The following is a 26,028-nucleotide window of genomic DNA, read 5'->3' on the forward strand; positions in this document are numbered from 1 at the left end:
CATCGGTAATTATGTGTTGCATATTTATTTCTTTTTCTTAGTAGTGGTTGCTGGTCTGGTGGAAATGCATGGCTGCTGCCCTTTGCCTCTAAAATTAGCCTTTTTATATTGTCTCTTATTTTCCATCAGAATAAAAAAGTAGTATGCATCCTATTTAAAAAGTCACCATATTCCTATAAAAAGCTTATTTGTACTAAAATGAATCTTATGAAATTACAGCATAAGTGACACAATTTATTTGTGAATAATTTTTTACTTCTGTAGACCCAAACTGCCTTTCCTACTGAGGTCATAAGTGAAATGAAATTGGTGATCTCAACATAATTCTAAATGGGAATTCATTTATATCTTAAATTTAAAGCCATCATTCCATTTGTAATCTTTCTTCAAGAGAAATTCAAGATAGGAGCCTCAAACAGAATGAAAGTTGAAGTTAAGGCTCGGTGAAGGAAAATTACAAAAGGAACACTCCAACTATGATTGGATACTGAGTCCCCTCATCCTCATAAGAACTAAAACTCAGGTTTAGAAAAAATACAGTTTATGCTTGCAAATAAAATTGAAATGAGTTTTATTCATTTTCCTGTTCTCTATTCTCTTCACAGACCAGAATGAAGGGTTCCATTGTCGGGAAGAATGTCGGATTCTTGGTCATTCTGACAGATGCTGGATGCCCCGGGTCCCTCTACCAAGTCGTACGAAATCACCTGACCATGGAAGAAATGTCATCGCACTGTCTATAGAAGCTACCACTGTGGACACAGAGCCTTACGAAAACTGTAGCACAAAAAGAACTTTTGCGACATTTGGCAAAGATAGAAGTGATCATGTGATCGATGACAGGGCCACTTTGAAAGGGAAAAGGACAGTGGATCCTCCAGTCTGCAGCCCCAAAGTAAACGGCACAGTCCGCGAGGCAGGAAACGGTTGCGAGGCCGTGAGCCCCATTACATCGCCCCTCCATTTAAAGAGCCCCCTACCTACTAAGCCTTCAGTATCTTACAATACAACACACTGCCTGGTAAACCGTGACACAGAGCAGTTTGTAAACAATGGCCCTTCTCGGCCCTTAGAAGCAGAGCCCAGGGGGGCGGACAGTGAAACCGTAATGCATGAAATCAATCCACTCCTCCAAGAATGCAGAGAAAAGGACTCGCCAGGAGTGAAGAGACTAAAAGATATTGTCCTTTAAACACCACATACACAGTAAGAAGGACAAGTGACCCGCTACAGTACATAGTTTTTCAATTGCTTACCAATGGTTCACAAGTTGCTGTATTTAAAGCTTTCCTTAAATGTATTGTTTATAAATGAAGCTATTGTTATGTGACAATCCCATTTGTTTGAATGGGCGGCAGGGGTGTTCAGATGAAGCAAACTAGCTTGGAATTTTTTTTTATTACTCTTTTCATTGCTATGCTAAAATGGATATCGACACTATCATCATCAGTTGTGAGAAGTATTATGTATTAAGTATTTTGAATTTCTCTATTTTTATATATCAAAATTATAATATAAATTGCCATTATTTGTAAAGAATTAAATCAAATTGTATCCCGACATCTTTAATAACTACTTGCTAACATTTTTGTAGGCTAGATAATATATGACCATTTCATTATGTTCTCAGAGAGTTGAATGAAATGAGATGTTAGCCCAACAATGCTAATTGTCCTGTTTTGGTCTATTAAAAGTTGCTAATTTGCTTTGGACACCCCTGCGTTAAAAGTCCTTTTGCTCTCACATACTATCTGTACTATTACTGTATTTGATATTGGAAATTCTGTCTAGTGATGGCAAAAGGCTTTCAATGAAAAAAAGAAAACCCAAACAAAAGAAATAAACACCAGTGATCTTTGAAACTGGCTCTGAGATGTGCAGGTCCAATTGAAACCTCGGTGCCTCCTTTACCAGGAAAGTAATCTGCTCCTCCTAAATTTCCCCTAAATCTCATGGCAGCTCCTTATGATTTTGGGCAAGCTCTGACCCCTTAATTCTATAAAAGGTGCCAAAAATTGCACATACAAATTTGGGTGCTTGCCCAATTTGCATGCACAATTTAACGGAATAGTGAGCTAATTAGTGCCAAATAATTGACTTTTTAACAAGCAATTATTGGCATTAATGAGATTTAATTGGCATTTAGGCAAAGGATCTGAACCTAAAATTTAAGTGTGATCTGAAAAAGGGGGTGTGGAAATGGGAGGGGCATGGGCATAATGGGAGTGTTCCTAAAATTAACGTGCGTTGTTATAGAATAAGGGGATGCATACCTAATGAAGGTGCATACGTTTGCACCACATTTCAGTTGATGCAAATAGTCGTGCCTGAAGTTATGCATGGTTATCGGGTGTATGCGCTAGTCTATAAACTGCGCCTAACTTTAATCATGGCTTATAGAGTAGCGCTTTTTTATGCCAATTTTTTTGGCATAATGTATAGAGAATCTAGTCCTTAGCATGCAAAGTTGTGTGTGAAAGTTCTAGAATAGTGCCAATTACACAAACCACTTGTCTCAAATTAGTTACTAATTGGCATTAGCAACCAATAATTGACTATAATTACTATTAATTAATGCTAATTTGGCACTAACTCACAGTAACTGCCCTTAGTTCGTATTCTACAAATTGAGCACACAAAATCTATTGTGTGCAACTACAAGAGGGGGCATGGAATTGGGAGGGGCAGGGGTGTGGCCTAGCACTTCACACACAGGCCATTTAGGCAAGAGCATTTACATCAGCCATTGAGCAAGCATAAGTGCTCATGCGTGATGCAGACACACATTAGTATTCTATAGCAGCAATTAAGAATGTAATAGCCAATATAGAATTTGTGCTTATTTATTTGGATTTTGCGCACACCTTTTTCAGTAGTAGCTCAAGGTGACTTACATTCAGGTACACTGGACATTTGCCTGTCCGTGGAGGGCTCACAATCTAATGTTGTACCTGAGGCAATATAGAGGGTTAAGCGATTTGCTCAATATCACAAGGAGTAGCAGTGGGGTTTCAACTGGGCACCTCTGGACGTCAAGACTGGTGCTCTAACCACTAGGCCACTCCTCCACTCCACTTAGCATGAATCATTCCACCACTTAACTTTAGGTGGCCTGTAGAGAATTACCCCCCTTAGCCCTCCATTACCTTGGGGTGGCTGGGGACAGTGCTGACAACATGCACCATTTAGAGCCTGTCATAGAAATCCTCATGCTTGTGTGCAGGGGTTGCTGACATACCATATCGTACTAATTCCCGTACATCTCCCATTTTCACCCATTTAGGGGGTATTCTATAACAGGGCGCCCAATATAGTCTTTAGTTCTGGTACTTATTTTCTTTATAGAATACTAGCACAAGTGGCAGAGAACACAAACACATCTGGGCACAACTGTTTATATCAACTCTAAGGCTGGTGCAAATGTCTGTGCCTAGAAGTATGTATAAACACATGAAAATGATAGTATTCTATAATTAAGACATGTACATGTGCGGTCCACCCGTGCTCCACCCAAACTCCGCCCATGAGCATACCCATTGGCAAAATTATGCAGCACCGTTGGAGCAGATGCACGGGATATGTGTGCAAAGAAAAGAAGCTTCCTGTGGTTGCTATGTTCATTGTCTAGGGTTCTTGACGAAGGAGACATTTGAAATGGAGCTCTGTAGAATGCTAGATAAGTGATTGTGAAGTCTATTGCTAAGACCAATCTATTATAATTACATATTTTTTAATTAGAATTTATTTACCACCTTTTTGAAGGAATTCAGTCAAGGCAGTGTACAGCAAGAATAAGTCAAACATAAGCAATAGACCATTACAGCAGTAAAAATATTCAAACAACAATACAAAATATGCTACATTATAATGCCAACACAATACACAATAAAACATTTTAATAGGCAGCATAGGGCGTAAGCCAAGATAGAACATATAGACAGATAAGATAGAGTAACAGGAGTAAGAAAATAAGGGACTAGTTAAAGAGAGTTGCAAATGAGGTCAGAAAGGTGCTTGAACATTGAGACTTACTACAGGGACTTTTCGCTCAAACTTTATTGAACATTGTGCAGATCACAGTTGTGTGCAGTTTTATTATATATGAAACTGTTTTATAAAAAATTGGAATATTGGTACACTATTTCACAGTGGTACACTCAAGGATGTATGCAGGGGTGTGCTGGTAAAATTTTAACAACGGGCTCTCTCTCTGGACATAGCCGGCCCTGAAATTTGGGGGGAGGGGGGAATGCATGCCTCTCTCTCCCCTCCCTTATGTGGGCACACTAGGCATACCTTTGCCAAGCCCCACCAGCCAATAAATGGACTGCCACCATTCTCTGCTGCTTGTTTCTGGCTCTGAGCAGCATGATGGAACCTTCTTGCGCTTGCATGAAAAGTCCCAACCTGATGCTCAGAGTCAGAAACAAGGAGCAGGGAGCAGCAGTAGTCTATTTACTTGGCTGGTGGGACCAGCATCACTGCCAGCAAAGTAAAAGAGAATTCAGGAGGGGGCCCAAGCCTACATTTTGGGAATCAGTTGTTAGAATAGCCATGGGGAGGCCTACTTTAACAACCAGCTCCCAAAATTCTTAAAAACTTAACAAACGGCTCTCGCGAGCCCGTGAGAGCCCGCTCCAGCACACCACTGGATGTATGTAGATGCTTAAATGGGAGCTTGATTACAGGCTCATTTACTCATTTAGTTGATTCCCGCTGACTGATCATATTAAGGCATTTGCACTACAGTCAGTTAACTGAGAGTTACCAGTTTTCACACAAGTATTAAATTATTTCATACTGAACACCAGTGAAGAATTGTTTTCAGAAAACTTGTTTGTTGGCACCAAAGCAGGGCACATATTTCTCCACTAGTCATCAGTATTCTATAAAAGGTCAGATATACACCAGGAGTGTAGCCAGACCTGCCATTTTGGGTGGGCAGGTTTTTTAAAAATCTTTCCCTCTGCCCTTGCTTCATCCCCCCCTACACAGCATCTGCCCCTGCTTCATCCCCCCCCCCACCCAGCATCTGCCCCTCTTCCCTCTCCCAGCCAGCATCTGCCTGTCTCTCTTTGAAACCCCACCCTCCCCAGACTACCTCCAAGCCGTCACCAGCAGTGATTCCTGTAAGCAACCTGCACTTGTTCTTCAGGTTTCCCTCTACTGCATCCCTGCCAGTGAAGAAGCAGGAATTGATGTCATCAAGGGCGGAGCACAGTAGAGAGAAGCCTACAGGGCTGGTGCAGGTCGCCTAAAGGAACTGCGACGGCTCAAAGGTAGATGGGGGGGGGGGGGGGCAGAGAGAGAGGGGCAGCTGCCGTGACGGAGTGAGAGGAGTGAGGCACTGCCAGCGAGGTGCCTTGAGGGCCACTAGACTAGGTGGGCCTGAGGCAAGAATGGATGGGCCTGTGCCCACACAGGCGCACCTGTAGCTATGCCACCGTTACATACAGGAGTAGTGACTCATGTGCGTAAATGACCAGACTATCACCATTTAGGTGCCTCATAGAATTACCTTCGGAGTATAATACACAGTTGAGAGCATGACAGCTGAGATGTTCCACTCTCATACCCCACACAATAAAGGTGTTATCATTCTATTGCATAAAATGAGCTTTGTGGCAGATATCACATGATGACTCTGTCATCATATGCTAAGTATTAGTAAAAAGGGACCTTAATGTTTTGTTTTATCCAGGCTGTTGCTGAAAAGCCTGAGGTAGCCTGCTTTGCTGATCTCCATCCTCTTGCAGAAATGTTTCATTAAGGATTTTCTGTGGCATCCTGAGATACTGTGACATTGGGCATGTGCCATCTTTTTACCTGAGTAGGAAGAAACCAGATTGATGTCTGAGGTTTGGAGATGTTCCAGTAGCTGGTTAAAGATCATAAAACTCACAGAAATGTATTATAAAGCTAATAGTCTGTCGATAAAGGATTATGGCTTGTTACACCCCACTATGATTGGGCAGGAAAAATATTGTGCAAAATTTTTGGGTCCTTCTCATCATCCAGGGCAGAACCATTCACCAACATTAGCTCCCTGTAGGTCACACCATTACCTGTACACTGCTTCAGTGCAGTGTAAGAAATAAGATGGTATATGGAGCTACATTATTACATGTTAGTAACCTTTTATTCAGTAAGAAACAGCTCAGGTATGATGTGGTACATTCCATGAGCAGACTCAAATCTCTCCCTAGCACAAGTAAAGTACTGAATTGATGACTCATCATAGAAACATAGAAACATGATGGCAGATAAAGGCCATATGACTCATCCAGTCTGCCCATCCTTTGTAACCCCTAATTCTTCCTGTTCATAAGCGATCCCACATGCTTATCCCATGCCTTTTTAAACTCTGGAACAGTCCTCGACTCCACCACCTCCACCGGGAGGCCATTCCACGCCTCCACCACCCTTTCTGTGAATATATGTGAATATCATCTCCATATACTGGAACTTGATTAACTGAAAACTTCAGTTCAGGCCCCAATAAGACAATGATGAACTTTACTGTAAAGGATCCAGCCAGTGAGTTAGCCCTTGGTTGAAGTAGGACACCAGAATGTGAGGAACTCATCTGCTTGTGGGTATATGTTATAAAGTCCCTTACAGACTGAGTATTGTGAACTAGAAAAGAGACAAGAATGTAAGGTTAATATTCTGTAATCACAAAATGCTGTTTTTAGCGTTCAGTAATTGTTCCAGCATTTGAACACTCAGTGACTGTGCACAACATATGATACATGTTTAATAAGTAGAATTGAGTAGGTTGAAGATACTGTTCGGGCTTGAAATACTAGTTTTTCTTCCCATTTCATGACCGTAGGAAAAAATACTTATAGACTAATATGCAGTCACTGCAGTTGACATTCTGTTTTTTAACACCAACCATGATCACCCCAAAACTCTGGATATCTAGATAGTGGCCAACATCGAATATTCAGATATAGCAATGACCAGCACCACTGTCTGGAAAGAGACAACATTGAGCCTACTATCCGGGAGAGAAGGAGGAAAAAGAGGTGCCAAGAGTTACTTGCCGTTTCCTTTATCACGGACCAAGCATGCAGCACCCGCCACAAAAATGGCTGGCATCCTGCATGCCGTGGTTAGCGGTCTCCTTGCTGGAGTGTGATTATTAGACTGTTACATGGCTGATGAGTGATTTTTATTTCTTAGCTTTTGTGCCACAAGTGCAGGCAGGGCTGGATTTATGACTTCAGCATCCAAGACAAAATAAGCATCCAAACAGAATAACACTTTGTAGTCTTCTCAAATAAGTGGCCTCGATGCCCAGACACCCTAACACCAGCTCCAAGGTGGCATAGGGTTTCCAGCAGGAGGAGCACCCTAGTTTGGCGCACTGACCGCTGAGCATTTGGGAGGAATAACAAAAGACCTCATTAGCATGCTATTTGCGCTGTGAGCTGGCGCACTCATAGTTCCCCATTCTTGAGCCCTCTCAGCATTCTGCAGTAGCAAATGCAGGCACTAGTCCACCGTTAATGGCCTCCTGCACCTGTATTTGCTTCGGGAGCCTCAAAGGGCAATTATGTAACCTAGGAACCAACATTTACATGCGTGTTACATGTACAAATGTCTAGAATACTAGCACTTACATGGATATATGCGCACATACCCACATAAGTACTAGCATGGTGCCTTGTTTTTTGAAAGAGAATGGGATTGGATATATTGCCTTTCTGTGGTTATAATCAAAACAGTCTCCCTATTATATACAGGTACTTACTTGGTTCTTGGGGTAATAGAGGGTTAAGTGACTTGTTCAGAGTCTCACTGAGCTCTGGTGGGAATTGAACCCAGCTCTCCTGGTTTTGTAGCTGTTGCCCTAATCATTAGGCTACACCTCTGCTCCTAAATGCTCTACTGCAAATATCTGTTGAACTTACATAGCATGTATTTGGAAGGTGGGTGTAAACAGGGAAGACGTATGGGTGGAACATAGGTGAGGTTTTCACTTGTATGCATAACTTGCAGAATGCTATAAATTATGCACATCTGTGCTGCATCTTGGCACCCACAATTTTTGTGGCCAACTCTATGAAACATTTGTCTCTTATATACTTCTTTTTCTGCAGAAGGCTGGCCATTCTTGGGTATGTCCTTTATTACTGCATTGGACCACCTAAGAGCTAAAGAGAGACCTAGGTGGTCCAGCTTGTAACATGTTAAAATGCATGCCACTGAGCTCAACATTTAAAAGAAGAACAACATTGTGAGGCAAAAAAAATGATAACTATATCTATTTATCACTCTGGGAACCTAGATATTTATATCCATACATTCTTATACTTACCATTTTCCCCGTGAAAGGATAGGAAACTAATGGCTACTTTGTTTCTTCAGATAGGAATCATTCATGGAAGAAAGGCAGCAGAGTGTTATATATATATATATATATATATATATATATATATATATATATATATATATATCAAACATATAAACGGCGAGTGACCGAACTCACTCGCAAATGCGCAGTAGAGACTTCCCTCTCTGTCCCGCCCCCGCGTCAATACGTGATGATGGAGGCGGGACAGAGAGGGAAACTGCGCTCCCCCCCCCAAGATCGCTGCCACTGGTAACCCCCCCCCCCCACACACACACACACACCCGGCCCGGGCCCTCTGATTGCAATTAATTCAACTTACATCGCCGCAGCACGCAGATCAGCTGAGCTCCGGTCGGCCTTCCTTCCCTGCCTGTGTCCCGCCCTCGCCGACGGTACGTCACACGAGGGCGGGACACAGGCAGAAAAGGAAGGCCAGGCTGACGGGAGCTCAGCTGATCTGCGTGCTGCGGTGATGTAAGTTGAATTAATAGCGAACAGAGGGCCCGGGCCGAGTAGAGGGGTGGCGGCGGCGACTCCGGGGGGGGGGTACCGGTAGCGGCGACCTCGGGGGGGGGGAGGGGCAGCGGCGACCTCAGGGGGGGAGGCCTTGGAAAACCCCCATTCCATTAGTAGCCCATTTTAACGGGCTCAACGGCTAGTATATATATATATAAGACACTTCCAGAACACTCTGCTGCCTTTCCTTCCATGAATGATATATATACTGCTTAAGGGTATATCACAAGGCTAGAGGATGAGAGAAGCACCACGAAGTATCAGTGAATTAAACATCTAGAATAAGCCCAACCTTGAAGCAAAACTAGGCAATCACCTAGGGCAGCAGCTTCTAGGGGGCAGCAAAAACAGTTGAAGTCAAATCAATGCAAAACATCCTAACAGCCACACAAACACATAAAAGTAATATTTAAAAGCATGATGTTTTGGTGACGGGGGTGGGGTTAGGTAGGAGTGTTTTTTTTTGGTCAATGTTTACATTAGTCACCATTAAGATCTCTGTTTGACCTGATATGAAAATACAGGGTGAAATGATCTGGTGACATCTGAGTCCTTTTCCTCCTGTCCAGCATTCTGGTGGTGAAATCTAAGGTGCACTGTTTTCTTGCATTTTTTTAAGTGTTGAGAGTGGACCGTCTTGAACATTTCTGGATTAAGTATACTTGATTTATCCTTGCCATTTTTAGGGCAAAGGCCATAAAAGTCTGCCCGGCACTGGCCTTGTTCTAAAATTTCTGAAGTTATTGTCAAAGCACCCAAAAAGCTCCACTCCGGACCATCCAAATCTACTCAGCCTCCATCAGGGCACAGAGCATAGAAGTCAGCCCAGCATTGTTTTTCCTACATAATCTCCCCTATCCCCTAAGCTTCTTTGGATCCGATCCTTTTAAACAAGATTCTTTTGTGTTTGTCCTATGCATTTTTGAGTTGCATTACAGTTTTCATCTCCACCACCTCCCGAAGGAGGGCATTCCAGGTATTTATCACCCTCTCTGTGAAAAAATACTTCCTGACATTTTTCCTGAATCTGCCCCCTTTCAATTTCAATTCATGTCCTCTAGTTCCACCACCTTCTCGTCTCTGGAAAAGGTTTGTTTGCAAATTAATACCTTTCAAATATTTTAACATCTGTATCATATCACCCCTGTTTCTCCTTTCCTCCAGTGTATACATGTTTAAGTAGGCAAGTCTCTCCATGTGTGTCTTGCTGCCTAAACCCCCTACCATTTTTGTTGCTTTCTCTGAACCGCTTCAAGTCTTTTTACATCCTTAGCAAAGTAAGGCCTCCAAAATTGAACACAATACTCCAAATGGGGCCTCACCAACAACCTGTACCGGGGCATCCACACCTCTTTTCTTCTGCTGGTTACTCAGCCTAGCATCCTTCTGGCCGCAGTCACTGCCTTGTCACAATGTTTCATCATCTTGAGATCTTGAGACACCAACACCCCAAGGTCACTCTCCTGAGCCGAGCTTACCAATCTCTCCCCTCCTATCCAGTATATCTCTTTTGTATTTCTGCACTTCTTGACATTAACTTTTAACTATTCTAATTACCGGGTTTCCTAGAAAAACGGTTCCTGATAACTCAACTGGTGAAAAAGTTATAGAAACCTAAACATATACACTGATCATAAGATTGATGGAGTAGTCACGCACTAACTGTTTATTTTAAAAGTATTGCATTGACTGGGACCTTACTTCACCTCCTGATTTGTTTATAACATCGAGACCATTGAACCACTCCACCCTCTGAAATCCACCTAAGCTAAGTAGCTGGTATTTTATTATTATCATTTTTTCAGAAATTACTTGAGTGCTACATTTAGGTTGGAGGCAGGGTGTGCAATGATGTCAGTAAGGTGCTTTTACACATCCCGAGTCTTTAGGTCATTGTAATACACCAAAAAAACTGAGCACAATATAATACCATACACTGCATATATGAAAAACAAAAAAAAAAGAACGTTCTTAAAAAATGTTTGATACTTTTTACTATATGTTTAGGTTTCTATAACTTTTTCACCAATTAAATTATAACTGCCAGACCCTTGACCATTCTTCTAATGTTTGGAGATCCCTTCTCATGGTTTTTACTCCCTTCAGAGTATCTAGTCTGTTGGCTATCTTTGTGTCATCCGCAAAAAGACAAAATTTTCCTTCTAACCCTTCAGCAATATCTTGCACAAATATATTAAACAGAATCGGCCCCAGCACAGACCCCTGAGGCACTCCTCACCTTCCTTTCCTCTGAGCGGATTCCATTTACCACCACCCTCTGCCGCCTGTCAGTCAACCAGTTTCCAACCAGTTCACCACTTTGGGTCCTAAGTTCAACCCTCTCAGCTTATTCATGAGTCTTCTGTGAGGGACTGTATCAAAGCCTTTGCTGAAATACAAGTAGATTATATCTATTGCACATCCTTCATCCGGTTCTTTGGTTACCCAGTCAAAGAAGTCAATCAGATTCATTTGGCTGGAAGGTTGGTACCGTGTTTCCCCGAAAATAAGTCACTGTCTTATATTAATTTTTGCCCCCCAAAATGCGCTAGGTCTTATTTTCAGGGGCTGTCTTATTTGTCGGGGAAACATCGGGGTTGGATCGGGGTTGGCCCGCCCGCCCTCTGTCGCTTCCGGAACTAACCTTAAACGCCTCCTTTCACCTTCGCAGCAAGCAGCAGCAGGGCAGGCCACTCCTTCCTTCTGTGTCCCGCCCTCACCTGACGTGACATCCGTGAGGGCGGGGCAAGGAAGGAAGGAGAGGTCCGCCCTGCTGCTGCTTGCTGCGAAGGTGAAAAGAGGCGTTTAAGGTTAGTTCCAGGAGCGACGGAGGGTGGGTGGAGGGGGGGCCCGGCGACCTCGGTTGGGGGGGCGGCCCGGGGGCAGCCTTGTCTGCCTCTCGGCGGCCCTGCTTTCAAACAAAAATTTGCTAGGTCTTACTTTCGGGGGAGGCCTTATATCTACCAATTCAGGAAAACCTCTACTAGGTCTTATTTTCGGGGGATGTCTTACTTTTGGGGAAACAGGGTAGTGATATAAATGTGTCTTCCCTGTGGAGAAAGGGGACAATGAAACAAACCTTTATGTTTAAACCATTTGCACATATTTCGTGACATATTTTGTGGATTCTAGATGAAATGGATCACAGGACTTTACCAATTTTGCTAGATAGGGCTCCTAACTGAGGTTTGTACAGTGCTTACTGATCTATTTTTCTTACACTGACTCAATTTCTCTATAAATTGCGAATTATGGATATTATAGCTTAGAAGTGAAAAAAAGTATTTATGGTAGTCCATCAAATGATGACTACTGTAAGAATCAGAAGAAATATTCTAGCAAAAGCAAGGCCAGTAATTTATTTTAATTCCTTAGTAAAAGTTGAAATAAATCATACACATTTGACTCTTTATACTGGTTTGCACTGAAATTCTGTGACATCTTTTAAATTATGCAGTTTAATAAGGTAACATTCAGAACCTTGGGGAACAATGGGGGAGAGTCGGGATAAGGAAGAAGGGAGTCCCAGCCATTGCACAACAGTGACACCTAATGGTCAGACAAAGGCCTTAAACTATCTCTTTATTTCCAACATTTAAAAGAAAACTCTTCTGATACTGTACAATACAAAATTTCAAGACGGACACACAGTAATAAATAATATCCTATATTAATTAAAGTTTCTCCTACAATGCAATTATTTTGGCAATTATTTAAGCTGATCTATTATTCCCCTGAGCCTGTGAAAGTAGCAGTGCTTGGAACAGTGTTGTAAATTAGCTCACATGGAATGAGATTTAGAACCTTACCTAGACATGACTTTTCCCTGGTCTGTACTTATAGGAGGTGACTTTATAGAACATTTTATTCATAGAAAGCAGGTTTTATGCACAGAAAATGCAGAGAGCAGCATGTTTAGTTTCATGCTATCTGCATGTAGCAATTCCTAGGGATGGCAGTTGGATGGAGCTGGGACACAACTGCCAGAATTGTGGTGGTGGTGGTGGTGGTGGTGGTGGGGATGGAGGTTACTTCCTAGTGTTTCAAAACCACTTTTTCAGATAGTGCCATGGAATATCTTAGACTGCCTTGGCACTATCTGGATAGTATCTTATATGCAAATAATTACTGAGTGTTCTCTAAATTCAGTTCCTTTATATGTCAAATATATGTAAATCAGGAACCATATTTTAAGCTCAATGCAATAAAAATAAAAAATAATAAAACAATTATCAATATAAATAAATATATGTGATTTATGCTCAGTTTTTTTGGTGTATATACAAAGGCTCAGGAGCTGAGATGTAAAAAAAACTGAGCACAAATCACATATATTTATTTATATTGATAATTGTTTTATTATTTTTTATTTTTATTGCATTGAGCTTAAAATATGGTTCCTGATTTACATATACTATCTGGATAGTGCCAAGGCTGTCTGTAGGCAGTGCTGTGAATTGTCCAAAGAGTGGTGATAGTGCCATTATCTGGATAACTACCCAGATGACTTAAGACAGCAAAAGGCCTGTGATAAGTTAGCCGAATAATGCCACTGGTCACTACTCTATCCAGATATTAAATGCTGGCATCTGCCTAGATATCAGTGCTGAATATGTGGATTTTTTTAACAAGCACAACTGGTGTTTACAAAACCACCAACCACCGCAGCTGAGTATCGACCTGAAAGTCTTTAGTTAGAACAGCAGATATTATACGGCAAATCATGCAAGTGCTGATCACTGGGAGTGTAAACTTCCAAGGATACCATGCGGCATCTAAAGTCTAATTTTGGAAAATTAAGAACCCCTTCTCTCTCGCCTCCACACCAAATCATCCTTTGACAAATTAAAGCCTTTCAAACGCTGTCCTCACAAAGCCACTTCTCTGAGCCTGCACTAAGGAAATGTTTCTCAGATATGCTCTCCAAATCCATTTTATGACCAATTTCCAAATGGTGCTGAATCAGGAACAAACAGCCCCAAAACTGATCATTCTCTGGTGTCAAGAGACTCTCCAAATGCCAAGAGGAATACCTGCAGTGTTACAGCCATGTATCTTTCAGATAGAGAGCAGGCATCGCTTTAAAGTGCTGAATACATGTTTTATTTATTTGGATTTTGCTCACACCTTTTTTCAGTAGTAGCTCAAGGTGTTATATTCAGGTACACTGCATATTTCCCTGTCCCAGGAGGGCTCACAATCTAAGTTTGTACCTGAGGCAATGGAGGGTTAAGGGCTCCTTTTACCAAACTGCGGCAAAAGGGGGCCGGCACTGGCATTGGAGCGTGTTTTACAAGGCCCCTTTTTACCATAGCTGGTAAAAAAGAAGTCTCACCTTCCTGCAGAAAATGGCCACGCGACAAGTAAAGCACTTGCCGTATGGCCATTTCATGGGGGGGGGGGGGGGGGGGCCCTTACCACCACCCATTGAGGTAGCAGTAAGGACTCTCGCGTTAACCCGGTGGTAACTGGCCAGCGAGCGGCACTGCACGATTACCGCTGGGTACACTCTGGTGCTACAAAAATGTTTCTAGTGCCGGAAATGATGACGCGCTAGGGGTGGGAAGTTTCACTGGGCTGCTGCAGTAGCCCGGCGGTACTTCCTGTATAGCGAGCATTGGGCTTACCGCTGCATAGTAAAAGGAGCCCTAAGTGACTTGCCCAAGATCACAAGGAGCAGCAGCATGATTTGTATAGGGCACCTCTGGAAGTCAAGAGCATTGCTCTAACCACTAGGCCACTCCTCCTCTACATCCCTGTTGCACTAATAGGTGACAGAAGTGTTGCTGGGTGATTTATCAGCATGAAACTCAAGTCTTTGTTTTCAATGTTTGGTAAACAAATTAGTGCCTTTTATTTCCTCTGAAGTTACTGGGTCCTCTTAACAAAATTCCATGTGGCAGAGTAGCTTGGTGGTTAGATCAGCAGGCTGAGAGCCAGGAAAAACAAAGAGGGTGATATTCAGCCTTCAGCAGATAGCATTTTTTTAAAACACTGATAGCTGTTGGCAGAATTAGCCCCAGATATTTAGTGCCGGGCCATGTCTGGGCATAATTAACATGAAAGTGTCTGCCCAAGGTTATGTGGATCCCATCCGATATTCATCTAAGTCCAACATAAGACAGTTATGCAGACCCCGGCTAAATGTCGGTTGGGACCCACATAAAAAAATATTGTCAAATTTTCCTCCAATCTCCCCTCTAAAGGCAGCCTTGTGGTACTGTTGAAGTACCGTGAGGCTGCTGAGAGAGGCCATGACAGCCATTTTGTAAAGCAAAGCAAACAGTGGAGATAACCAAAGAACCAGAGTGCCACCAAAGACGTCTTCAAAAGAAGGTTCTTTATTGACCCCAGCTCACATGGAATACATAAAAGCACACATGACTGCTTGGAGGACTCAACACAAGCTGTGTTTTGACCATTCTGCCTGAATCTGGGATCTTGCCAGGTACTTGTGACCTGGATTGGCCACTGTTGGAAACAGGGTACTGGGCTTGAAGGATTCTCCCTTATTTGGTAGAAAACAGCTTCAGTACCTATCTGGATATACTTGGTAGGGAACACCTTGTAGAGGCCAGAAATAATTGGGTTTGGTCTGTGTATGGAGTTTCCCAAGTCTGTGAGTAGGAGAGTATAGGGAGATGAGTTTGATAAATTTGTGAAAATTAAATTGTATTTTCAAAGGGTAAATTTTAAAAATGAGGACAGTATGACTTTTCCGAGACCTTCGAGCACTTTTTAATTTGATTAACTCCTTAAGGGGTCATTTTACTAAGCCACAGTAAAAAGTGGCCTGCGGTAGTATAAACTCTAGAATTTCTTGCCAGAGAATGTGGCAAAGGCGGTTGGTTAGCTTAGCAGGGTTTGATGGACCTTTGGTATGTCCCAGTATGGCAATACGTATGTACTTATGTACTTATAGGCGCATGTATTGGGCATGCGCCAGGCCAGTTTTTACCGCATCTACAAAAAATGTTTTTTGTTTGTTTGTTTTTTTAATGGGATGGGAAAAGGGCCTGCAGTAAAAATGAAACCAGTGAGCACCCAAAACCAACCTGAGCTCTTAATGCCACCCATTGATCTTGCAGAAAAAGCTCACGCGCTACACGCATGGTGACCAGTTGGCAAGCGCCAAGTGCCTAGTACCGCTGGAACTGGCAAGCGTAAGAGGAAATAAATAAATAATTCATCCGGGCTTTATGGGTGCATGCCAAATCTGAAATTACTGCCAGAAGGGTGCGCTGGTCTGGCAGTAGTCTCATTTTGGCACGTACTGCAGGCACATAGAACCTACCGCGGCTTAGTAAAAGGGCTCCTTAGTTATTGGCTCCCATAGCTATTTCTGATTCTTCATATTTGCTGAGATTGCCCATGATCAATACAAAAAGATGACAGAAAATGTTAATAGTCTCTTAATAGAAGCAGGAGCATGTAAAAAAAAAAAAAACTTAAGCTGTTTGAACTGCTTACTTTTAATAACATGAAGAACTGCCAGGGCTGCAGAATAGCTATAAAATGTGCAATGAATTAGACAGTGCCACCCTAAACAAACATACCTTAATCTATTCTCTCTGCTGTGAAGGTTGTCAGATCCAGTGTTTCATGTAGCAGATAATTGTCTTTAACATATTTCATTTTGGTGATGCACGTCTGCCTCAGATTCTGCTAGTCAGGGTATTGTTGGAATGACGGAAGGAGGCAGAACACTGGCTGCATGGAAGGAAAAACCCAAACTTGTAATACAATTAAATTTAGAGGGAGTGGGACAAAAGGGGGGCATGAGCTGAGGTAATTCTTTTATTGTCTTTACATCTGTGTCTCTTAAAAACTATGTGAATGTCATGCTGACAACAGGGATGGGTTGTGTCAGTTCCCACGAATTATAAAGACCATATTTATACACCAGCCTAGTGTTTATGTTAGTCATACCTCTGAACTCCCCCTCCTTGTGATGACTAGGTTCTCTGTAGAACACAATAGCTTTTAGAGGACCATCATAAGAATAATCAGAAGACACAGTACATAAGCTTTTGAGGCCACATAAATCCCCCCCCCCCCCCCCACATTGTACAGGTGACAGCCCCTTAGGAAGACAACTAACTGCCTTATCAACTGTGCCGTTGATCTCCAAATATGTCACATGGCATCAGCCTCGTAAAAATAGTACAGCACAACAATCTTGTTCCATTAGATTGAAAAGTGTAACTGATAGCAGTGAGGCTAAGAAAAGAAACACATGGTTTCATGTTCATGCTAATTATGGGATCAACCATTAAGCACACAGTGTCTTACAATGTAATATCTTTTGTCCAAAAGGGATAATTTCCCCTAATCTTTACCAGACTTCTCATATTTTCCCTCATGTACACCTTCAGTACATAGCAAACAACCTTCTTGAAGTTCATGAAACATCCAAATTTTAGGAACACTCCAAGAATGTCACTAAGGAGCCCTTTTACTGAAGGGTGTTTAGCACTTAGGGGAAATTATATAAATGCACAGAAAATTAGGTGCCAATAGAAATCAGCACTCAACGTTATTCTATAAAGGTACTCTGGGATGAGCACTCTTTATAGAATAGTGTTGAGCACCGAATTCTGCGCTCAGCTTTAAGTGTGAGGACTCGTGCCAGCTGAAACCGCTGCCACTGCAGTACTTGCAGCTTACATTTTCGGATTGTCCACAATTCATGCAGGCACTCTGGGGCCTTCTCTCTGCCACGTCCAGCCCTCTTTAATGCAACTTCCTGTTGCGAGGGCCGAACATGGCAGAGGGAAGTCCTCGCAGTGCCTGTGTGAATCACAAATGGCCCAAAAATGTAAGGTACAAGCCCTGCAGCAGTGGCGTGGGAAGAAGGAGGAAGCAGCAGATTCTGGACCTACGGAAGGGGAACATAGGGAGTGATGCTGGATTGTGGGCATCGGGAGGAAGGTCAGGATTTTCCGCAGCACCCCTGAGAGTTTGCTGCAGCGCACCAGGGTGCCGCAGTGCACAGTTTGGGATGGGAACCGCTGGAATAGGCTCTCACCCTGTGTATTGGGCTGAGTAAACAGAGCTCCCATTACAAAATTACCTCCTATTTTTATAGGATTTTTGTTAGTGCTCTATAAAGACACATAGGCATCTGTTATAAAATGGTGTCTTCTTGGTTTATAAAATTATCCTCTTATAGGCCGATATTCAAGGGGAGTTATGCATCGCCTGCCACTCCAAAAATTAAATGGATTATGTTGGGTTGTTTAACTCAGTTAGCGGCCGGGTGCAGGAAAGGGTGGAAGTGGTGCCAGGAACAGCAGCAGTATTCACCTGCTAAGCGGATAGGCCTGTCACTGTTAATGTTCGGTCTAGACATTCACCCTCAATTCAATCTAGGTTGCCAAAAGTTGAGCGCTCAAATTTAGGCATGGAGCTCAGATTCGTGCATAAACTAATTAATCAATTGGGTGCTAGCAAACAATTATGGATATTGATTGAAGTTAATTGGCACTTAAACAGCACTCAATTGGGATTTATGCATGCATCTGCCTATGCACTGAGCCCATAGTGTCTCACATGCAACCTGAAAGGGTGCATGGCCATGGGAGGGGCACGAACAGGTCAGGGGAGTTAGATGCAGTATTATATAATACCAGGGTTATGCACTCAACTTGCATACCAGGATTTATGTATTTATTTATTGCATTTGTATTCCACATTTTCCCACCGTATGGCAGGTTCAATGTGGCTTTCATATTGCTAAAAAGGCGGTTACACAATTTAGATTTGTAGAAGTCTAGCACATAATACAAAAGCACAATAATCACTTAGGTTGTGTTAGTATGATATATTAGCATATTGTGAGAGAGGTTAATGTTATTGTTTTCCGTTTCTGAACATTTTGTGATGTATGGTGGTATGGGATTAGGCAGATCCAGGTTGTGTTTTTAGGTTTTTTTCTGACTTGTAGGTAGTTTTCTGTGAGTTTCAGGTCTTTGGGTAGTGAGTTCCAAAGTTGTGTGCCTATAAACGAGAGGCTGGTGTTGTATACCTTTGCATTTGGGATAGTGAAGGCATATGTCCTTGCATCCAAAGTTGGGAGCAGGAATCCATTCTAAGTGCTATTCTATAAAGGTTGTTCAGCCCGGAGTTCTCTTTATAGAATAGCACTTACCTTGCAATTTTCCAGGCACCTAAATTTGAGCACCATTTACTGAATCTGGCCCCTAGCGCTGCTCCCTATCTGGATAGGGGTGCAGAATTTACAAATTAAATTAAGTGCTGACATTTAATCTAATGACTGCTCTGGCTGAAAATCTAATCCTGAGCTTTTGACTTCATGTTGAAGTTGAATGTAGATTCATTTACTAAGTTTAATTTCTCCAAGGGCACAAGTGCAGCTTTTTGACATTTTCAAAATCAAAGCAAATCCCAGAATAGGCAGGATTCTACTGATTAAAGATATTGGCACATTTCTTTCACCCATGGCACTCTCTCTGAATGTGTGAAATGTGAAATGAAATGAAGAGTTGGACACTCCCCTCTTTCACCTATAGCCCTGCATGTTTCTGAACACACTTAACTTCAAATGATTCAGTAAAACAATTCTACCCAGGAAGGACCCGCATGCCATTTATCTATGCGAGACTGTTCCATTAAACTTTATAGTGCTGCATATTTCAACATAATTGTATTACCCTCATTTTATAAGTTTTAGTGTTGCTATTCAGTGGCCTATTTTGAAGAAGCCTAAAAGGTTGATTTAGACCAAAAATTCAAGCCAGTGATCTGTGACTGATTAATGCTGAATCAACTGTTCATAAAGCACTTTGTGTGGCTGAATTATTAGTGTGGATCTAGTTACTGGAGGTTTTGAATTCTAAGTACAAATTTCCAAAAGGGATAACAAGACATTAAGTTCATTGTTTTTCCCGGGGGTTTCTTTCAATGTGGCTATATCCTCCCCACATAACACTTGTAGCAACCATAATATAACATAACATAACACATTTAGTATATTGTATCAAACTAGAAAGCTCAGGAATGGTTTCCAGGTCCAAAGGAAGTAATCACAACTCATTGATAACAAGTTACATGTACTAACAGAAAATATCTATCTAGCATTTCAATACTTATTAAACAGCCATGTTTTTAACTGTTTACAAAATTTTAAATAATCTTGATCAAGTCATAACTCATTTGGAAGAGAATTCCAGTATTTTACTGCAACAAAAATAAACGCTTTCTTGCAAGAGGAAATGGGGTTTAATGAACGAATACCATGATAGGAAAGCTTATTCTTGTGAATCAACCTAGTGGAATTACAGTCAATGGGTAAAGAAACTAGGGGTCCTTTTACTGTGGTGCATTGAAAAATGACTTGTGCTAGTGTAGGCATGTGTTTTAGACACATGCAGATCCATTTTTCAGCTTGCCTGTAAAATAGCCTTTTTTTGGCCGAAAATTGACATGCGGCAAAATGAAAATTGGTGCACGTCCATTTTTGGCCTGAGACCTTACCGCCTAAGGTCTCACACGTTAACTGGGTGGTAATCGTCAGTGAGCATACAATGCCAATTACTGCCAGTAGTGGACATGCGTAAAAAATAAAATTACCGCCCAGGTCACGCGGTAGCCAGGTGGTAGTTCTGAATTGGCATGCGTTAGGCGCACACAGGCACTTACGTGGCTTAGTAAAAGGGCCCCTAGGTGAGATAGATAACCTGGACACATACCATAAAGAATTTTAAACACCAAGGCATAAAATCTTGAATTCAATTCTGGTCACCACAATGAGCCCAATATAAGGATTTCAACAGTGGCACAAGGCTATCATAATGGGACTTGTTCAAAATTATTCTAGCAACAGTATTTTTTAACAGTTGAAATCTTGTCCATGAATTTGTAGAAAGACCAATGTACAGGGAATTACAATATTCAAGTTTAGAAAAAAAAAAATCAAAGTATAAACAATCTTCTGCAAATTGTCAAGGGATAGGAATGAATTTGTTGCAAAAATTGTAATTTGTACAAAACACACAGGATAAGGCTGCTATGAGTGGAGGAGTAACTTTAGATAAGCAGACCATGAATCAGGGAAGCTAGGGTTCAAACTCCACACTGCTCCTGCTCCTTGTGACCTCAGACAAGTCACTTACCCTTTATTACTTCAGATGCAAACTTAGATTGGAAGCCTTCTGGGGGCAGGATTGTCCTGAGCTGGAATTCCACCCTATGCGATGCACCCTCATCCTGCCTACTGCACTGTGACCACCTCAGGGGAGACAATGGATAGGGAGCAATTTTTGCACCCCTGTCTCCCTTGTGTCCTGTTTGGCTATACCGGTTGCACAGCCCTTGGGATGACCCTTCACTGAGGACAGCAGGGTCCAGATTCCATAACTCAGACTCCAAAATGGGCACCAGAAAAGATCAGCACTATGCGAGATTCTATAAAGGATACATGCCCTTTATAGAATGATGCTGATTTTTGCACCAAGTCTTCAGGTGCCACACTTAAGCCTGCTGAAACCTGGTGTAAATGCTAGTGCCCAAATTGGGCACAGAGACCCAGTATTCTGTAACAGCATGCACAACGTTTTGGAACATACCTCGCACGCCCATGCCCCTCCTATGGTCACACCCCCTTTTAAATTGCGCTTGAAGGGATTTGGGTGCCATGTGTTACAGAACAGCAGGGAATAGAGGGAATCCAAAGCATACAATATAGAACAATAGAAAAAAACAGCACTAGGGGCCTCCAGAATTAGGATAGCAAGATGATGTTTATTAAAAGTCCTGACATGGGCCGTGTTTCAGCATTTTGCCTGCGTCTGGGGTCTGGTTAATTCAAAGGAAATCTGTCCAGACTTAAGATCTAATGAAAACCACTGTGTGAAACTTCCTTCAAAACTGCATCAAACGAACACGGCTCCAAGGCGTCGCTCCAGAGGACTGCTTGATGCCTTGGAGCCAGGTTTGTTTCTGCAGTTTTGAAAGACATTTTGCACAGTGGTTTTCTTTGGATCTCATGTTTGGACAGCTTTTCTTAGAATTAACCTGACCCCTGACGCAGGCATAAATACTGAAGCATAGCCCGTATCGGGTCTTATAATAAAGATCTTCTTGCTATCCCAGTTCTAGAGGCCCCTAGTGCTGCATGTTCTATAGAATAGCATGCAGCCAGATGTGCACACAATCCTAACTGGTACCAATTAGCATCAATAATTGATTCTTAGTGGCCAATTATTGCTCATTAATGGCTCATTAGCTAAATAAGCTACGCACGCATTTTGAGATCATGCTTAAATTTGGGCGCCGAAACCTGGAATAAATAAAATCCAGGGGCAGATACCTACAAACAGGGGCGACCCAAAGCAATCTGCCACCTGAGGCAGGGATGAGATGCCACACCCGCCCACACCCTCTGCCTGGCATTTCCCTCCTTCCCTCCTAAACCCTTTTCTCCATGCCGTTTACTTTATTTTCTTCTTTTCCAAAAGGTGGCAGGCAGTGGCAGTGATTCCCATAGGTTGCCCTGCTGCGGTGCCGCCAGCACCAGCCTCTTCGCTCTGCTGCACATCCTGCCTCTGAGGAAACAGGAAGTTAGGTGAACAGGTGGGCTGCAGTAGGGAGAAGATGCTGGTGCCGACGGCAGGGCAGCCTATGGGAATCGCTGCCGCTACTGCCTCCTTTTTGGAAAGAAAGAAATAAGGTAAATGTGAGGAAGAGAGTTGAGGAGGGAAGGGGAGAGTGCTGCCTGAGGCCCTCACCTCAGGTGGCCTAATGGTAGGGCCGCCACTGCTTACAAGTAGTTGAATGTGACTCAAGCTGTTACTGAAAAGGCATGAGCTAAATGCAGTCCCTATGAATCTCTTCAGAGTGTAACTCCTGATGTTCTTGTACTGACACCTGCAGCTGCACAATTTTGCTGTTCAGAATGAAAGTATCCCCTAGGGAAAATGTCAATGAGCTACTCATCCAAACCCTAAATGAGAGCTGAAACCCTTGGGCCCTACATAGCTGCACTTATCTTCATTGGTGGGGCAAGGTTTGCCACTGTTTATGGCTCGCATGCTGTGCAGGAGGAAATTACTTTCCAACAAAGAAGGAGTTGTTTTTTGGAAAGTTGCATCTCATTAATATGTTGAAATTACCCTTGGAGGAAAAAAAAAAAGCTAACTGCAAATAAACACATTTGTCTGTCATGGGGAAAATTGATGATTTTGTTGTTGTAGTTGCAGATAACAATCTCTCATCCAACTTAAGAGTTGCAGTTAACCTCCATGAAGGGACCAGCTAACATTATCAGGACGGTTGGCTCAACTGATTCTGTACTACCATCAGCTGATGTGAACTGGTATATCAGTTCTTAATGATACAGGGAGCAGACCCTGGGGAGGACCAGATTTCAGCAAGCAATGTCCTGCTGCATTATTCAGGAATTGAGGTTTTAATGTAGCAGCAGCAGGCTTCTAGCTTGCAGAGAGCTCATGGCATGATTACTGCTCACCTGGCAAATCCAAGCTGGAATTTGAGCAGGACTCAACCTCATTTTTGCCCTGCAGTATCTTGTTGCTGAATCTGTGATGAATAAATTGTTATATAGATTCATGCTGATATGATGTATGTTATGTACATTTTCAATGTGATTGGATCCTTTAAAATACATTTTCTACCCAGTCCTCGGAATACACCCAGCCAGTCAGATTTTCAGGCTACCCACAATGAATATACATGAGTTAGATTTGCATAGAATGGAAGCAGTGCATGCAAATTTATCTCTTGCATATTCACTGTGGATACCCTGAAAACCTGACTGGCTAGATGTGTCCAGAGGACTGGGTTGAGAACCTCTGCTTTAAAATAAATAAAAGCAAAGCAAAGACTCATCATTCTGTCTATTTAATGAAGATGATTAATGCAATTATATTTCCAAATGATGTGAGCAGTGATATTCTTGATGCATGCTCCTTTGTGGTACTGTGTATGTTGTTTTTTTTCCTGCTTCATGTATTACACGTGTTGTTACCATATTGCAAGACAAGAGAGAGCATTCAGCCAATCAATTCACTGAATGTGCAGAACCAGTGTCTGTTCTTTAAGGGTAGCTTACCACAGTAACACAATGAAACACTGTGTCACACAGCCAAAAGGAATTAATTTTTCTGCCCTACATGCATAGACACATTATAAATATGTATGTTCAGGTGTATAGTGCTGCGTACGTCTAGTAGCGCTATAGAAATGATAAGTAGTAGTAGTAGTATGTTTGTTCTTTTTAGGAATATAGCAGTCTAACTTCATTGCAGTATTCAAAAATAAGATTTTAGCTAGAGAAGGGCCAAACAATTAATAATGATTTGCAGTCCATTTCTGTTGTTTATTAGGCATTATCAGGCTGTAGTTTGTTTATTGTATTAAATTAAGATCTTCTCAAAATAGGACAGCAACAAAATCCATAAAATAGGTATAGTGAAGATAGGACCGGGGTAGTGGCACTACTGAACCCCAAAAAGTCATTTATCCCCGGATTCTACATAGGTTGCTCAAATTTGGGTACCCAGGGCAGACATGCAGGAGAATTAATCAGGTAACGAGGTGTCAACAATCAATAACTGGAGTTATTTGGTATCAATTTTTATTTGGGAGCACATCTGACCTAGTCACTATGCTATAACATCCATGCCTAAATTTCATAGCACAAAACTCAAAAGAGGCGTAGCTGTGGGAGCAGTATGGGCGGAAAACAAAAAGGGTGGAAGAAAAATGTTCCAAGGTAATCAGACAAAAAAGAAGTCCAAGCTTCTACAAAAAGTCTTTATTCTTCAGTGAGTGATCAAACAGGTGTACAATCATGGTGTTGGGAGGGAAGGGAAGACGGTGGTGCTAGGTGTGCGACAGCTGGAGAGAGGGTATAGGATGATGTAGCACAACATAATAAACAGAGTAGAGGTGTGCAGGTAGAAAAAAACCCCAAAATATTTTGTTCAGTTTATTTTTTAAGTTTTCTTTCATTCCAATGCTTTTTTTTTTTGCTTGGAGTCATTTTGTTTCAGTTATTTATTTGGATTTACCTTACATCTTTCATTAGTAGTTCAAGGCGATGGGAATATCTACTAATAATGTATTATTTATTTATTTATGACATTTGTACCCCACATTATCCCAAACGTAATCGAGTTCAATATGGCTCCCAATCAAATAGAACAATTAACAGTAAGTTTGAGCTACATTAGATATACTGTTAGGCACTGTCTTAACAAAGAATGTAGTAGAATCAGCAGGAATAGTACATCTTTAAGATTATCTGATGAATCATTTACTTTTGTCAGTTAGAAATGATCTTACCAAGTGAGTTTTTAGTAATTTGAGAAATATGAAATAGTCAGTTGTTCGACATAGTCGCTTGGGAAGGGAATTCCATCTCTTAGTACACTGGTAAGAGAAACCAGCATTGTGAATTGCTTTATATCGGAGTTTACTGCAATTTGGGAAGTGTAGAACGAGGAAGTCTCTAGAAGAGTTCAATGCGTTATATTTTGGCATGATAACACACTGTAGTAAAGCTTGTGAAGGGCAATTCCATAAGATGCACCCAGGGCCGCCGAGAGGGGGGGACAGGGGGGACAAAAGTCCCCGGGCCTGGGCCTCCGGAAAGGGCCCGGCGCCACCGCAGTCAGGCCCGCCCGCCGTTGCTCCCGAACTAACTAACCTTAAACGCCTCCTTCCTTTCCTTTCACCACCTTCGTGGCAAGCAACAGCAGGGCAGGCCGCTCCTTCCTTCCGTGTCCCGCCCTCGCCTGACGTAACGTCCGCGAGGGTGGAGCACGGAAGGAAGGAGAGGTCTGCCCTGCTGCTGCTTGCCGCGAAGGTGGTGAAAAGAAAGGAAGGAGGCGTTTAAGGTTAGTTCAGGGCCTGGTAACAGGTGGAGGGGGGGGCCCGGCGACCTCGGGTGGGGGGGGGGGCCCGGCAGCGACGATGACCTCAGGTGGGATGGGTGGGGGGGCCCGTGGGCGGCCTTGTCCCGGGCCCGGCTCTGGCTCTCGGCGGCCCTGGGTGCACCTACAGTTAGGTGCCAATAACGTGGACATATTTATAGAATAGTAGCACTTGCATATGTGATTGGTGCCAATAAATTGTCAGCTACATACATAAGTGGTAGGCACTATTCT

At 42.4% G+C, this 26,028-nt stretch overlaps 1 protein-coding gene across 2 annotated transcripts in view; it reads left to right on the top strand.

Annotated features, from left to right (window-relative positions):
• Positions 1-1,269, top strand: part of PCDH19 (protocadherin 19) — a 259,262-nt gene extending 257,993 nt beyond the window's left edge. For both annotated transcript variants that reach the window (XM_030210032.1, XM_030210033.1), the window contains exon 5: positions 606-1,269. In XM_030210032.1, coding sequence (XP_030065892.1) covers positions 606-1,192 — 587 coding nt within the window. In that variant the 3' untranslated portion in view covers positions 1,193-1,269. The remainder of the gene's footprint in view (positions 1-605) is intronic.
• Positions 1,270-26,028: the final 24,759 nt, after the last annotated feature.

The sequence above is a fragment of the Microcaecilia unicolor genome, chromosome 7 (genome assembly GCF_901765095.1).
Source record: "Microcaecilia unicolor chromosome 7, aMicUni1.1, whole genome shotgun sequence".
In the NCBI taxonomy this organism is placed as follows: Eukaryota; Metazoa; Chordata; class Amphibia; order Gymnophiona; family Siphonopidae; genus Microcaecilia; species Microcaecilia unicolor.